Source organism: Agelaius phoeniceus, chromosome 6, assembly GCF_051311805.1.
Source record: "Agelaius phoeniceus isolate bAgePho1 chromosome 6, bAgePho1.hap1, whole genome shotgun sequence".
Taxonomy (NCBI): Eukaryota; Metazoa; Chordata; class Aves; order Passeriformes; family Icteridae; genus Agelaius; species Agelaius phoeniceus.
In genome coordinates, this window is record NC_135270.1 from 39,919,822 (window position 1) to 39,935,173 (window position 15,352).

A 15,352-nucleotide genomic window follows, 5' to 3' on the forward strand; every position below is an offset into this window, starting at 1 on the left:
CAGAGACAGACTATAAAAATATTAGAATTTTTAATATCACTGTGCCACCTTGATAGGAAGCGGTCTGATGGTAATAGTTTTAATGTATGATTACTTTTAACTCTGTGTCCTAGAAGAAACTTGCTAGTGTCTTATATGATTCTGAGCTTTAAAATTATTTTTCCATTAAGGAAGTATTCAGAATGCCCAGCAAATCACTTTCTTTCCCTGTTAGATTTTATAGGGGTGAATTTGAAAACACATAGCTTTATTTAATACCTTAAAGTATTGAGTGTAACAATTAGCAGCAATTTAGTGTGGTGTCTAAGAAGCAATATAGACTTTATGCAGAATAATCCAAGGTCATTGGAGAAGTGTTGATTTTAGGAGGGGGTGGCAAAGGCCAACATAAGTGCATCTAATAGTGCTTTTCCCTGTCAAACTTGTTTGTTGAACACACTTTTGCAGCTCTGGTGGAAGAAGTTTATTCTGCTCAACGGGAACGTGATGAGGCTGTCATGGCAAGGCTTAGGTTAGCCAATGAAGAGAGAGATGAAGCATTTCTGCGAGTCCAGCATTTAGAAGAGTCTCTCAAAGAGTAAGTATACATTTCCTGCACCATGTAAAAAGGCTGTTGTGTCACTCTGTGACAGTCATAAGCTGCTCAACAGTGGTTATAGGAAAACTTAGCACATTATTATCCGTGCAATAAAATAAACTAGGGCTAGTCTTACTGTGTTATTGGTTCATTTGTTTGCTGTTTTATAAAACCCTGTTTTTCTCTGGAGACTGAGAGAAGGTGAATAATTTTGATCACAAAAATTAAAAATATAATCAAAAGCTTCAGTATTGATTTATTGAGGGAGAAATAAGATGAATGTGACATTTTATAAGGATCTTTTGACACAGAGTACCAGAATGTCAGTCAAAAGATGCAACATATAGGAAATCAATCAAGCCTTTAAGCCCACCAGGCATTTCCTTCAGCAAAATTTCTACTAATTATATGGGTGACACAGTAAAAATATATGGGTTTTTTCCCTATCTTTAGTGTAGGAGCAGTTTGTAAGGTAGTAAGGGTACAATTAATAGTTCATAGATTTTTATGTATGCCATTTTAACTCAACAGAAATAGGCAATCGTATGTTAAACAGAACTAAGTCAGGGGAAAATTATAAAGAGTGGTTTCTTTCTCCCTTGGGATATAGGCAGCTTTGAAGCTACAGTTTGCTTCTCCATACAATCCTTGGCCATCTGATTTGTGATGATCTTGGTGATCATATTTGTTAGTCCCACAAAGACTAGAGTGGCTGAGAAATTTCTCTTACTTTTCTGCCAGGAGAAATACAAAGAAACAAGCTTTCCATGGCAGGAGACTGAAAAGGTGCAGTTATTAGTTTACTAAATGACAGGCAATGATGTTTTAATTAATTGATTCTACTAAGAACACTCCTCTTTCAGGCAGAGAACCAGTCATCTTCTTTTGGGTATTGTTATAGTTCAGGCCAGACAATATTATCTAAATTAATTTCAATAATCTGAACATAGTTTGTCCACCATTACTCTGTAGAATTTACAAGTTAATAGAGTAGTCTTGTATGTTCCAAGAGTAAAGAAAGTTTTGTATGGCTTCAAACATCACATAATCCTGTATATAAACAGTTAGCATAAACTCAAGATCTTTGATCTTAAAGCTCTCAAGTAATGCAGAAAATTAATTATTCTGGTCAACAAACTTGGTCAATGGCTCGGGTTTCTGGCATATTGCTGCTTTCTCTGCAGTGGAATCCATAGACACATGAGTGGCTGTTCTTGACATACATGAATCCCTCAAAACACCTTCACTTGTCTTGAAAACTGACTTAGTTCTAAGCAAAAGTATGAGAAAAGAGAGGAAACTACATTTCTCAGAGAACATGCACAGTACCTTCCTCAAAAAGGTGTCATTGCAGAAGGTGCTGGAAACACTGGTAATGCCAAAGAAGTACTTGTTTCCAGGAGAATCAGTAACTCCCTTGACTGATAGTTTGAAGCCAAGCTATTACATTTTATTGCTATCATTTAGAGAACAGCAGTTGTACTAGCTGTCATCCACTTGGGTGTTCTTTCCCATGCTCTATAGAGAGGTCTGATACCCTGATGCCATTCACAGTCTCAGAACTGGTTTAAGAGATTTCCCTGTGGAGAATATCAGCTTTCTTTTCTAACTACCACCCTTAATAGTTTCTTCCTTCCTTATGGTGGTTGTTCAAAAGGTCAAGTTCCCTGTCTGAGATGTGGAGCACATAGAGATTTGGGGGTTTTATAAAGGACATTGGCTACTTGTGCCACACTCATCAAGTTTTAGAGCACAAGTCACTCTTCCCATCTGCTTTGGACTTACTCCAATCAGAGAACTTTACAAGAGTACAATATTGAACAGCCTGCCAACCTTTATCAAGTGCTTTAATTCTTTCTTTAAATTAGCAGCTGGAGCAGTTCTATTGTCATTATTTAACTGTAACAACTAAAATTCTTTCAGCCCTGTTGGCTCTAGGGGTTATGTTATCAGAATATGTTTAGAAGTGGGAGAGGAGGAATCCTTGATTACTGCTGTTTAAAATCATAATGTTTTCATTCATTGTCTATGCACAGCACAGGGAGACTTAGCAGGACAAATACACAGCTCTGGATGCTACTTTTTAAAACATATTGTCACCTAAGGAGATGTTTGTATACCTACAGATAGATCCCTTGTGACAGTTATATGCTGAAGGTATGCTTATGGCAGAAGTTCATGTTCTTTTTTCCACTCCCATTTCTCCCTAAGGTATCTTGCTTACCCAGCCTGTTGGTTGGCTGGGTGGTTTTGTTGACCCACACTTTTAGCAGTGTAGAAGTCCTCTGGAGAAGCTGGGTCAGTCCTGCCAATTTACTTTGACAAATACTGTTCTTTTCATTGTGAATACAAACTAGCTGGAGATCCATTTTTAAGTCCCACATGAAGTGGTACTTAGAACAATGTAAAAACCTAAAGCAGGGTCTTAAACAGGATCTTAAAGTAGGACCTTAAAGCTGGACCAAGGATCGAGCTCTGAGAATTTATTATAATAATATAATAATTAATACTATTATGTTTGTTATTTTATTGTTTGTGTTACTTTATTAATAAAGTCAAACACAGCAAAGCTTAGCTTTTACTTTACTTTGTTTAGTTCTGATGCTGACTGAATATCTTGGAGTAGTTCCTGCTTGTGATTGCCATATAAATATAACAGTGATAGTATATTCTGAAATATACACTGATAGTATATTCTGAAATATTTCTTTTTAATTTAAAAATTTTTATACGGGTTGATTTACTATGCCTTACGTACTGTTATCTGCAAAAACTAATGGAAAATGTGGTAGCATGCTGTCAAGTGTTCTATAATGTGTTTTAGCTAAAATCATGGCTTTGGAGCAGTGCCTGTCACAGCACTGCTGAAGTGTTGCTGTGTAGAAGATGTTTAATGGTACTATATCTGTCTGAAAATATCATAGGCTACTTTTAGTAGAAGTCACCATTAAGTAAGTAGCAGTGGAGTGGTAAGGTAACTTTAATATGCTCATTTTTCCGGAAGAGAGATCTTTGTCCATTTAACTAACCTTAGATAAAATAAAATGTGTACTATCCCATTTATTAGATTTTTGTACTATCACTTACTACTTTTACACAGCCAGTATTCAATGCTGTATGACTAAATTCCTCGTATCATCTTTGTATTTGACAGGTCAATATATGTTCTGTTGAAATAGAAAGGGAGGAAAGTGCAGGCAGGTTTGTTCCAGAATTAAATAGGGGCCTTGCAGAGAATTGGCTTAGCTTCCTATTTTATGCAAGATATAAAATCAAAATATTTTTAAAGTTACTTCAACTGGTTTGGGATTTTTCCCTCATTTTGAAAGAAAGAGGTAGAAAAAGAATTCCTTAAAAATGAAAAAAAAAAACCTGTCAACAAAGCCATGTTCTGTTTCATTTGGGGTGCAATAAAAACAAAAAAAAAAAAACGCCAGCATGTAAAAGTTGTAAGCCCAGAAATAAATAAAATAAAAGCATCAGTCATTTCTATCACTGGGGAACTTTTTTCATCTAAGCACATATGAACAATTGATCCTTGTAGTCATATATAGCAGTAAACATTAATAACTTAACAGTCTGAAGTCAGTGCTGAAGATATGGAGCATTATTGAAAGATGGAGTCGAGCAGGTGGCACTTTAATATGTTCAGTGTCATGGTTGACTCTAAAGACTAGTAGAATGAAATTACTTGAGGTTCTAAAGATTTAAAAAGCGAACTCATTTTGCTGCACTAAGGAAATGCTACTGATCAGGCTTTCTGTGTCCCTTTTTTCTAGGCTAGAAAATATTAACCCTGAAGAAAATGACATGGTAAGCCATTCTCTGAGGAGATTTCTTGATGTCAGTCTTATATCTTAGAGGCTTAAGTTCAATTGAGTGGGTTTCAAGAACTAAGATGTGGGAAAAAGAAGAATTGACACACTAATAATGTACATCTTTGCTGCAATATGAAAATTCAATAACTTCACTCAGTCAATTTACAATTCACATGTGCCTATTAATTAAAACCCTATATTAAATAAAATATATTAAAACTTCATGTCTGACTAACATATAATGCTGTTGGTAGACATTACAGGAATTACTGAACAGAATAAACAATGCAGACACAGGGATAGATATACTGAAGAATGGAGCTATAATTCTGAACCGAATACACAGGACCAAAGAACGTAAAAAGAAAATAATAGCTGAGGAAATGAATGCAGTAATAGAGCAACGGGATGCTGCTTTATCTCAAGTAAGTCTCTACAAGTATATTATCACTCAGTAGAAAATTTCTTTATTTGTTTTTTTTTTCTTGGATGGGGGCAGGGGTTGGTTTACTTTTGGGGAAGAAAACTATTTTGTTTACTTTTCTCTCTTGAAAATCTCAAAGGAGAGCCCTTGTAGTAAATGTCTGATTACTAATCAACTTTTTCTTCATGGTAGTAGTGTCCATTAAAATGGCATCACTGTGTTTCCTGAGAAAAGTTACGTTTGCATTTTTTGCACTTCATTACTCTCTGTCTTCTTTCTAAAACAAAATGGTTTTCAGTGAGTTGACCAATCTAAGCTATTTAGGGCTTAGTTTTGAAGTGTGCTGTATTGGTAAAATGCATTGGATGACAGTTAACTGGGACAGAAGAATTTATAAAGGTTTGTAAGTAGCAAAAATATACATTAAAGGAAGGTAACAGTATCACATGCAACAATGCCAGCAATTCCTCCCTTTGTTGCTTCGAATGCAGGAGATAAAAATCAGCATGTGGTCCTTGACTCTCAGAGTCTTACCCATCTACTACATGACTTGAAAGAACGTGGGTTCTTTTTTCTGCTCAGATCACTCATTGCCTGCAATTTCCTATTTTGACACAACAGTAATTGTCTTCATTCTCTTCATCATAAAGAGAGTTTCCTTGCATTTTTCATCTCATGGAAGACTTTTTCTGTCATTTCTTTGGTTTGAGTTTAGTTTTTTTACCGACCATTTTTTAATGGATTTTTAACTCAATAGGAAAGAGTTGTAAGGAGGAGCAGACCAAGTAGGGAATATATCTCCTGAGAAAAGATCTTAAACTGGATGAAGCCCTTATGCCAGGCAACAAATTTAATCTGACTCTTCCAATATTGGAAATTTTGATTTTTAATGTAAGTAACCAAAGTTGGCCCACATGTAACTAATTTAAAGTCAGGTTTGTGATCTTTAATTATATCAATAATGTTAATTGAATTTATGTTCTATTGAGAAGTCCTCTGATAAAAGTTCCCCCTTTACAAACACTGTAATTTTCATGCTTTTTCACTCATTTTTTACATTCTCTCCTACTTTAACCTTGAAAGCCCCATCTGCCTGGTGCTTAGAATATTTTTTGTGTCTGTCAAGAGTATGTATTGCAAAAAATCTTAATGTATTATTGGTGTTATTTTACTTTCTGAGTCTATTTTTTTCTTTTTATAATAATATTGCTGGGATGTTTCCCAGCACAGCTACTGGGAATCATCCAAAAACCCTTCCAAAAGTTTATGTTCTTTCTTCTTGCACAGGGTATTCAAAAAGTGAACATCTTGTAACAGGAAGGAAGAGAAGGATCTCTTTTGCTGATCTTGATATTTTTGTTTTCATTATTTCAGTTTTGGTTCTTTGGTTCTTTCAGGCATACTTGGACCATGAAACTTCTATCAATGTCAGAAGAATTTCATTGTCAGGCATTTTAATACACATTTTAATTTAATTGATTTTAAGCTGCCAGTTTAAGGAGTAAAATTTTCCAAGTAATCAGCTTGAAAATTAATAATGATAATAATTTTGGATTGTAATGGCTCAGGTGTCAGCACTAGCAAAGCCATCTTTAGCCATATCAGCAAAAAGCACAGGTAATGTTAACTAGATACTGCAGCTGAAAAAACAAATTAATAGATTAATAAATCCTCACAAAATGAAGATGTAAATATTTGGTATTAAGCTGTAGTAGTATGTTACCACTGGCCATTTATAGCACCATTGTTGTTTTAAATGAATTGTTAATAAAACTGTTCATCATGTGTTTTCAAATATGTGATGCTTTTACAGCTGTTACTGTTGAATCTAGAAAATAGGTCCTTGGAATTGAAGCTACCTTTTCAACCTGTGTTTCTCACTTGATGATTCCTTGGGAATTCTTACCATACTTGAATTATTAGTAGTCTTTTGTTAACATTGCAATAGCAGTAGTTATTACAGTGCTAACAGCAAGAACAATAGGAGAGGGATTCTACATTAGACCACAAAGGGACTAGATATAATTCAGGGGATGTATATGCTTAGCATAACAAATGCAAATTATTGGAAGTTGGATCTGGGGTTGCCTCAGGCATTCATAACACTGCAAGTTAAAATCTGTTTCTTTTTGTGGAAATGATATCAAATATGAAGGGAGGAATTGAGAGCAGATTGAGAAGAAGCAGAAATAGAGTAAACCATTGGCATGCTATGTCTGACCTCTGGAAAATGGATTTGTAAAGTTCAGGGGTCACTGGGCAATGGAGGTGGAATGTTTCATGAGACATGGTGTTGCTTTGTTCCTGGTTGCTGTTGTATGGTGCTGGAGACAGCAATGTCATTTGAGTGACCACCAGAGCTGGTTCCATATGATAGACAGCTGCCTACACAATAACAAGAGTCTGAGCTGACTGTGTTTAGTGAAGCTGCATCTATTGCTTTTTGCTGTAATTTCCTTCATGATAGCCTGGCATTTGGCAATTGAGCACAGCAAGCCTATGTAGTGTCTAGCTTTGGGGGTTAACTCATGGGATTTCTGATTTTTCTGAGTAAGAAACAATTATGTGCAAACTTTCACAGCTTAAACACATTGCTTTGATTTCAAGTGGGGAATAAAGTACATTTATAGAGAATGGACATTCTTTAAACTATGCATTTCCTATGACCAGGTAAATACAGATTACTTCCACCTAGTCATCTAAATTGAGTTTCATCATGCTTTTTTTGGTAGCTATACTACTGAGCTGCATTTAGTTGGACTGCAATTGCAGCATACTCAATGATTAGCTTGTTGTGATTCTTCTGTTTAGATTTTACATGATTTTTATTCTTCAAAAAATGAAGAGCACTATCCATGTCTTAGAAAGGCCATAAAAATGTTTTTTCTAGCTGTAACATCCAAGAACCTCTGTGTATTTTTTGAGTTTTCCAGCGTGAGCATTGCTTCTTACTAGGAAGCAGATTGAGGCACTTCTCTCTCTGTATTGAGCTGTGCAAGTGTATGTAATCTCAGATCTTTCACTAGATTGCTGAGCAAATATGCAAACTACTTTTTGTATGTGTGAAAACAAATGAAATGGTATAAACTCAAATATTTGATACTACTTTTAGTATGTATTTTCAAGTGAATAATAAACAAACAACTAAAGCATGGCTAAACATTGACATCCATCTTCTGTATCAACCCCCTTAAAAAAACAAACTCAACAGTTTGGTTGTATTTGCTAAGATATGTTTGTTAGTGAACAGATATTGTGTGATACTGAGGATCTACAGTGTGTTTTATGACTGATCCTCTGAAAGAAATAAAACATCATTTTCTTGTCTGTAACATTCAGTTTTGTCGTAACTCATTCAAGGAAAAAAGTTGTTTGTCCAGTTGATCATAATGCAGTTTTACCTTTCTTGAGAAATCTCTCTTGCTTGAGTAATCCAGTGAGTGACAGACACTTAGTAGAGATTCCATATGGCATAGTCACATTGTGTGATCCTCATAAAATACTCTAAAGAAGTGGTTTCCAGCAGGAGGCAATGCAGTACAGTGTCTCAGCAATCTATCAGCCACATCACACCTTGTGGACAGGAATGTTAATATCATTACAGGGTTGGCAGCCGAAGACTCAAGTAAGCCATTACAATTACTTTTCTTCTGGTTTAGACAAGGAAGGGGACCTTTTAATTGGTACAGCTTGAAGGAAGTGATTTTTTAAAGCTCATTAAGATATTAGGAAATTGTGTGTTTGATATGTTTCCAGTCCTAACTAATTCTGTAAATGTGGGAGGTTTTTAATTGGTAACAGTCATTTCTATACAGAGTTTTAAATATTAAAGATATATATAATTTGCTGTTAAGGAATAGCAGTGGTTTCATGGCTGGCAAAGTATTACCTCTAGTACACTGATCTTGAAGCAATAGCGTAACTGGCAAGCAAACCTGGTTTTACAGCTTTGAATAGTTTGACCACATCCTGCTGTGCAGGAACATGCTTATGACTGTTCATGTAAAAAATTGGCAGGCACCCAGTTGCTCATCTGAAGCAAGTTAAAGAATCCTTCTCCATTTTGAGGCGCTGCTTGGCAGCAGGCAGCACTTTATCATCATTGAAAACAATGACGAGATGCACTGTGCTTAACTTCCCATCACTATCAGTTTCGACTAATGACTAATAACTGATAAATGTCTTAGAGCTAGTCAGCTTCTTGCTAGCTTTTCTTTCTTTGTTTTTGTTCTGCTAAAGTAATTTTCTTCCTTTTACACCAAGTAGTGTAAAAGGAAGAACTCTGTTGCCTGTGATTTACAGAGCATTAAGGCATTCTCAGCACTGGAGTGAACAGGTCTTAGTGAGGTAGTAAATCCAAGAGCTGTACAAAATCTAAAAACAAGAAATATAAATGAAAAAAAAAAATTTACAAATTTTGGACCCTTAATAGAGGAATACTCAGGTGACAGGTTACAATGCCTCATGACTCTTGGGAGAGAGGTGATCCCTTTGCAAACCAAACCACGGTGTGGGATGGGTTTTTTGTACTTTTAATTAGAGGTCTGGTTTTATACTCTGTGTTTTGGTACCCTTTGGCACTTCTTGATTAAGAATGCTAATCAAGTTCTTGGCTGGCAGGAGCATATCTGACAGTATCCCCCTACCTACTCTCTCAAGGTGCTTACCCTACTTTTCCATTTGCCACACGTATTTGGGAACAGGAAAAAAAGAGGTAGGATGCAGTATCCATAGTTGTTTATGAACCAGGCAGCTGCTGTTGGATACTGATGATTTTGGTCATAAACTTATTTCAGGAGGAAAGTGAAAGTAAAGGGAATGTTTATTGTACTTTGAGGATCCAAGAACCATGCTTGTTCACTAATGGCTAGTTTCCTTTGGGAAGGCAACAGCAAGTTGATGTTGTTCTCATTTGCATCCTTTTCTCTGAGAGGTAGCTGATGAATGGGCATGGGGAAATTCCTTGCCAGCAGGATGGCTGAACAGAGAGAGGACACCTGTCTGCAAAATACCCCTTTTTGCCCTGTGAATTTAGTCCAATTCTTGAGAGAAAGTGAAAGGGATATGGAGTAAGATATGGAGTAGATTAAAAAAGAAAAATAATTTGAGATTTAACATTAACAATTGCACAGTGACTAGGGGAGTGAAGAAAGAGGGGTTGATTAAATAGTTGTCAGTTTGATTGGGATTCACATCAGTGGCCTCAGGTAAAGCTCACAGATGTCTCTTCTTTGGGGGTAATGCTGAGTAAAAGGGATCCTGAAGGGAAATCACAAAAAGGAAAAGTTATATGAGCGGTGGTTTTGATAAGCAATATTAGTTTTAGTCTGATTGCATTTCACTGCAACAGTGCTTTAAAATGTCGCATTTCATTTCCTCTGTACCTAAATAAAAGTTTGACTAAATTCATGTTTTAGGAAGTCCATGTTATACTGAACATGGTTAAATCCATGTTTTCTTTGCTCCCTCTCAGAATAAACCAAGTGAATCTCCCCAAACGACAAATCAAGCCATGATTGCTGTATCTGGGACACGTGGAGTAAAACTATCATGAATGATGCTGAAGAGCATCAGGAATCTTTTGCATCTCAGAAAAGGGCAGGTTCTTCACTGCTTGGCAACTTAGTTTTTCAAAAAACAAATCTGGTTTGAAAAATATATAATAATTCTTTACTTTCCAAGATGATTAGGTGTGCTCTGACTCTCTACCTTGGGTATATTTGTGCTGGCTTTAGCATGAATATTTTCCAGGAGAAAATGCCATTAAATATTTGGCTACATTTAGGAGATCATGAAGTATTTTTTGCCTCTGAGGTAGGAACTTTAGTTCACTGGAGACCTAACTAGAGAAGAAACTGGCCAAACTTGATTTCTTGCATGGGTTCTCTGATTTGTGTAGAATGTCCACCCAAAAATAACGCCTATTTAATCTTTTGCCATAGTGCTCTGTTTAATTTGATCAGGGTATGTAATTCACAGTTTTCAAGGCATTAAGAAATCTGCTGAGATGTTCAAACAGGATAGTAGGAGAAGGTTTAGGGACACTTCAAATCTGTGTTTGTAGTGTCCCTAAACTGTCTTGTGTCAGTTTGTCTCTCATGCTGAAGTAGCAGAGGTTGTGATTTCTCTGTAGGCAGGTATCTGTTAATAGAGCATGAAACTCTTTGGTTTCACTGGAGTTGGAATTTCATTAGTGAAAACAAGTATTTTGCAATTTATTCCTTAGTTTAGACTTCAGTCTTTGGTTGCATGAGGTCCTGTATTTTTTGAGTTAATACTTCTTGCAGCTTGAAGTGCAGGTCAGATGGTAGGTCATTAATGGAGGGAGAGGAGAATCTGAAGGAAATTACCCTGAGGAGCTGTTTTACTGAACTTTTGTATTTAGTCCATGAATGCTAAGTGTGAGTAAATATGTAAATGCTAATGAAGTGTTTCCTTGAAGAGAGGGATTATGGTTTTTCTTTTTGAGCTTTAGAAGCAAAATTTTAATTGATACTGCATTTCTTCTTTTTGCTGCCATAAGGTTTTGACTGAATGATGCCTGGAGACACATCATTGTTTGCATTGTTAAATCACCTGTTGTTCCTCTGCAAACAGTGTGTTGTGCAGAATTCAGAAAATACATTTGAGGGCATGATCAAGCTTGATATCTTTAATTGTAAACTTTAATGAATTTCCAGTTGAACATTCGTCCTCTCTTCAGTACCTAGAAACTCCTCACCCCTTTGAAAATGGCAGTAAATTTGCATGCAAGCGTGTTCTATTAATTGCTGTTTGACTCATCTATCATGGGCTAAGCTTTATATTCATACAGCTTAGACTTTCAAACCAATTTCTGGAATTAATTTAAATATTTAATGTCAAAACCCTAGGACAAAAGAAAGGAAAAATGTTTTGTATGCTTATTGATCACCTGTTTCAGTAGCAGTAACACACAGAGGAAACTTCCAATGTTATAAAAGCAGAATTCAAACAGTTTTCCCTCTGAACAGTATCACTGTGCATGCAATAACATTTATAGGTACCAAAACTCTGCATGCAATAAGGTCTGTAGGTACCAGAACTCTGGTGGAGGTACCTTAAGTAGGTTTTCCATGATACTTAACACTTCACAGTTTCAAGTTAGGTACTGAATGTTGAATCTGGTTTTGCTTAGGTTACTTGTCGGATAAAATGTTGGATTTTCTTAAAAATTGGAAAGAAAGTCACCCAGAACTGTGTGCTTTGTATGAAAAGCTGGTTTCCTTAGTCAACCTTCTAAGGAAACTTCATGCAAAATTACTTTGTTATTTTGAATAGGCAGATGAGTTTGCATAAGAATTCTTTTGATAATCAACAAAGAAGATTTTGTGTTTCATTTTTATCATTAATCTGGAGTCTGAAATGGCTAATATGCCTGGCCTACATGTTCACTTGCTCCTTCTACCTTGACCCTTCTTCAGTGTTCATAAGTGGCAATTTTGTGTTTTATTATGTCTGTATTAGCAAGTAGTGTGAATTAGAAAGTGGTGGATCTGGAGTAAAAAGTAGTTCTCAGCATCTTACATCCACATTAACCCCTTTCCAGAGTGGGGAGGGGTTTGGTTTGGTTTGGTTTGGTTATGGGTGTTTTGTTTGTCTGGGTTTTTTTGTCAGATTAGCTGTAGTCAAGACCTATGGACTGAATACCATTTGTGTCAGAATGCACTAGGTGAATTCCTGGTTTGAGGCATCTTTGAGTTTGCTTAAATCAAAAAAGTAATCCAATTTGTTTTCTCCGATAGCACTCCATGGTGCAGAGAAAGTGCTAAGTAGCATGTAAATTGTGCATTACATGAAATTAAGGATAAAAATGAGATAATTTTAAGAAAGAGAATGAGATTTATTAAAATAAATAGGGAAGTAAAAGCTATCAATGTTCTTGGAGAAAGTATTCTAGTATGGTTGTATTCAGACTTTTTCCTTTGAAAATTATTAGACTACTTTATATGCACACTTTTCAGGTGCCAATTTTTGTCCTGTCATCAAGATGTAAATGAACGTGGTTCCTTCAAGGAGAAATAGGTTTCAAACTAGTAGCATAAATTGAAAATAAAGTAATATACAGAATGAAAAGTTTCGATTTAATTTGTGCAGTGGAGAAATCTTCAAAGAATAGCAAGCAAACTATATTGCTGATTGTGTCAGTTGTACAAAGTCAGTAATTGACTAAGAGTGTTGTGGGACATGGAGCTAAGAAGAATGAATAGAGCTACTTTTTGTTGACTTAATTTATTTTTATTTCCAGAGTCCCTGAGGTGAAATATTGACCTCTCTTCCAGCAGTGCAGTACCCTCCACAGTCATCCTTATGATTCAGCATGTGTGCTAAGCTGTAAAGAGAGGAGATGAGTAAGGCAGCTAAAGTCTAGCAGTAACAGAGGATATAAGGAAAAATTACTATGATGATGACAAGCTGATTATTCATTTTCAACAGAATTGTAGATGATTGGGACTGAAATTTGGGACTTAAAGATCTTTTTGTTAGTTCCATTTCTTCCTCTTTTTTTGTCCTTTATCAGGACACACAGGCAGTATGTACTAAAAGGTACACCTGTAATACCATGATTACAATATCAGAATAAAAAGAAATTTGGGACTTAAAAATGTTTTTGTTAGTTCCATTTTTTCTAGATTTTTAACTATTTTTAAATAATCAGGTAACAATTACCAAAATGGCAGTTTTCTCTCTTGGCTTGGTCTGAATATCATGACCTTTTTTTTGATTGTGAAGCTGTTAGTTAATTTTTCCAAGTCCTTAGGCTTGATGAAATTATTCTACATATTCTGCCTTAAAGTGTATAGTGATCCTGACAAGAAAAAAAGGCACAAGAAAATCTATCAATATTCTCTTTATGAAAGAGAGATTTCACAGTAGCATTAACTTATCTTTGTCTGGTTCACCAAGTATGTCTACATTTGTTTGTTGTATGGCTTTACTATTTCGTGCTTCAGATTGTGAGTATCTAGGATTTAGCCTCTTTTCCATGTTCTGTTTATTCACTGTTAATTATTTTTCAAGCTGAGTTGCTTGAGAACAAGAAAAATTTAGCTTCCATTACCCTCTATTGCAAATGAAGGACAGGCTTTCCTACTGCATGTAGTCTGCTTGTGATTAAGATGCTCTAGTAAGGGAACTTTTTAATGTGTTCTGATGTTAATGCTTTGTTGTCATTCTTTACAGTCATGTTTTTGATTTGCTGTTAAATATGAAGCACAAAACATAATTTTCGTTTATAGTTTACTTTTGTATTAAAAATGCTTCTTTAAATTACACAATACAAATACGTAGAAATACTTAAAGGCCCTTAAGAAGCTGTGACTATGTAAAAAGTATACTTGTAGCTATAACAAAAGAAAAATTATCGCAGATGAAGAAAATATTAAATCATGCAAGTATGACAACTTTTTGCAGTTCTGGAGTTGTTATCAGAAATACAGAATGCAAGTGTCTAACTACAAAGTATTTAATTGGTCTAAAACATTGATGCAGTAATGCTTATGAATGTGCATGTTATATTGTTAATAACAGAATTGATAACTATCTTTTGAGAGAGAGCAATTTTAACATTACCTATTATTTATTAATTACTACCTATAAATATGTACATATAAGTTTTTATATATATATAATGACATTTGTGCATCAGTAATTGGTCATCTTTCAGTTATGCTGTTGCTTATTTCTTAATTAACTGTAACATCTTTCTCTGCTATCTGCAGAAGTATTATCAAAGATTAGAGAAACCCCAAAATACAGTGTAAAGCTCTCTGTCAAAAGAATGGCTATGAACACTTTACTCCTCATTGTCTCTTGAGATGACTTTTCACCAATAGATAAAATCTCTTTCAAGTCTTGTAAGAATCATGGTGAGGATTTTCTTATTTCAGAGATGGTATTACAGATCCAAGCAATGTTAGGAAACAATAGTTTTCACTATTTTTTTCCTGAAAGTGATCTGCTGTCTTGTATTCAGTATGGGAGTGAACACCAGGCCTCTCTGTGAGTTTAATTCCTTCATCTTTAAGACAAAGTTTTTCTTTCTTAATCTAGAGGCATTCTTTCAGCCTCATTGCTTGGGCTTCTATTCACAATCAAAGTGTTAGGACTTCAACTGAATCTTAGTCTGAAAAACAAGTCTTGAAAGACTCACTGTGAAAAGGAGAGCATCCAGTGCCGGCCTTTAGGAAGAAACACCAAAATTATGGTTAATACCTTATGCTAAATCATTCCATCAGCTGGCCTTCTACTGTTTGGCCAGCCAGCAGCTGTGTCTCTCCTTACATGTTCTCCTTATGTCTTGTATGGTGTCTTCTATGGTACCTCTACTCTTCTCAGCAGTAGTCATGCATTTTACCCGTTTTGTTTGTTTTGGCAAGCAGACCTATCACTTTGCTTTTAGATGTTCTCATAACATTCTTCTGTCTTTGTGTTTTTCTTAATTTTTTTCTCCCCTCAGGGTGTCCTATCCCCTATACATGAAGAATGGAATTGCGGGATGAGAGCAGTGTTGGT

General features: G+C 35.5%; 1 protein-coding gene across 3 annotated transcripts in view; it reads left to right on the forward strand.

Annotated features, from left to right (window-relative positions):
• MIPOL1 (mirror-image polydactyly 1) overlaps window positions 1-15,352 on the forward strand; it is a 188,123-nt gene that overhangs the window by 64,734 nt on the left and 108,037 nt on the right. For all 3 annotated transcript variants that reach the window (XM_077180462.1, XM_054635670.2, XM_077180461.1), the window contains 3 exons: window positions 448-577; window positions 4,357-4,390; window positions 4,650-4,820. In XM_077180462.1, the coding sequence (XP_077036577.1) occupies window positions 448-577; window positions 4,357-4,390; window positions 4,650-4,820 (335 nt within the window). The remainder of the gene's footprint in view (window positions 1-447; window positions 578-4,356; window positions 4,391-4,649; window positions 4,821-15,352) is intronic.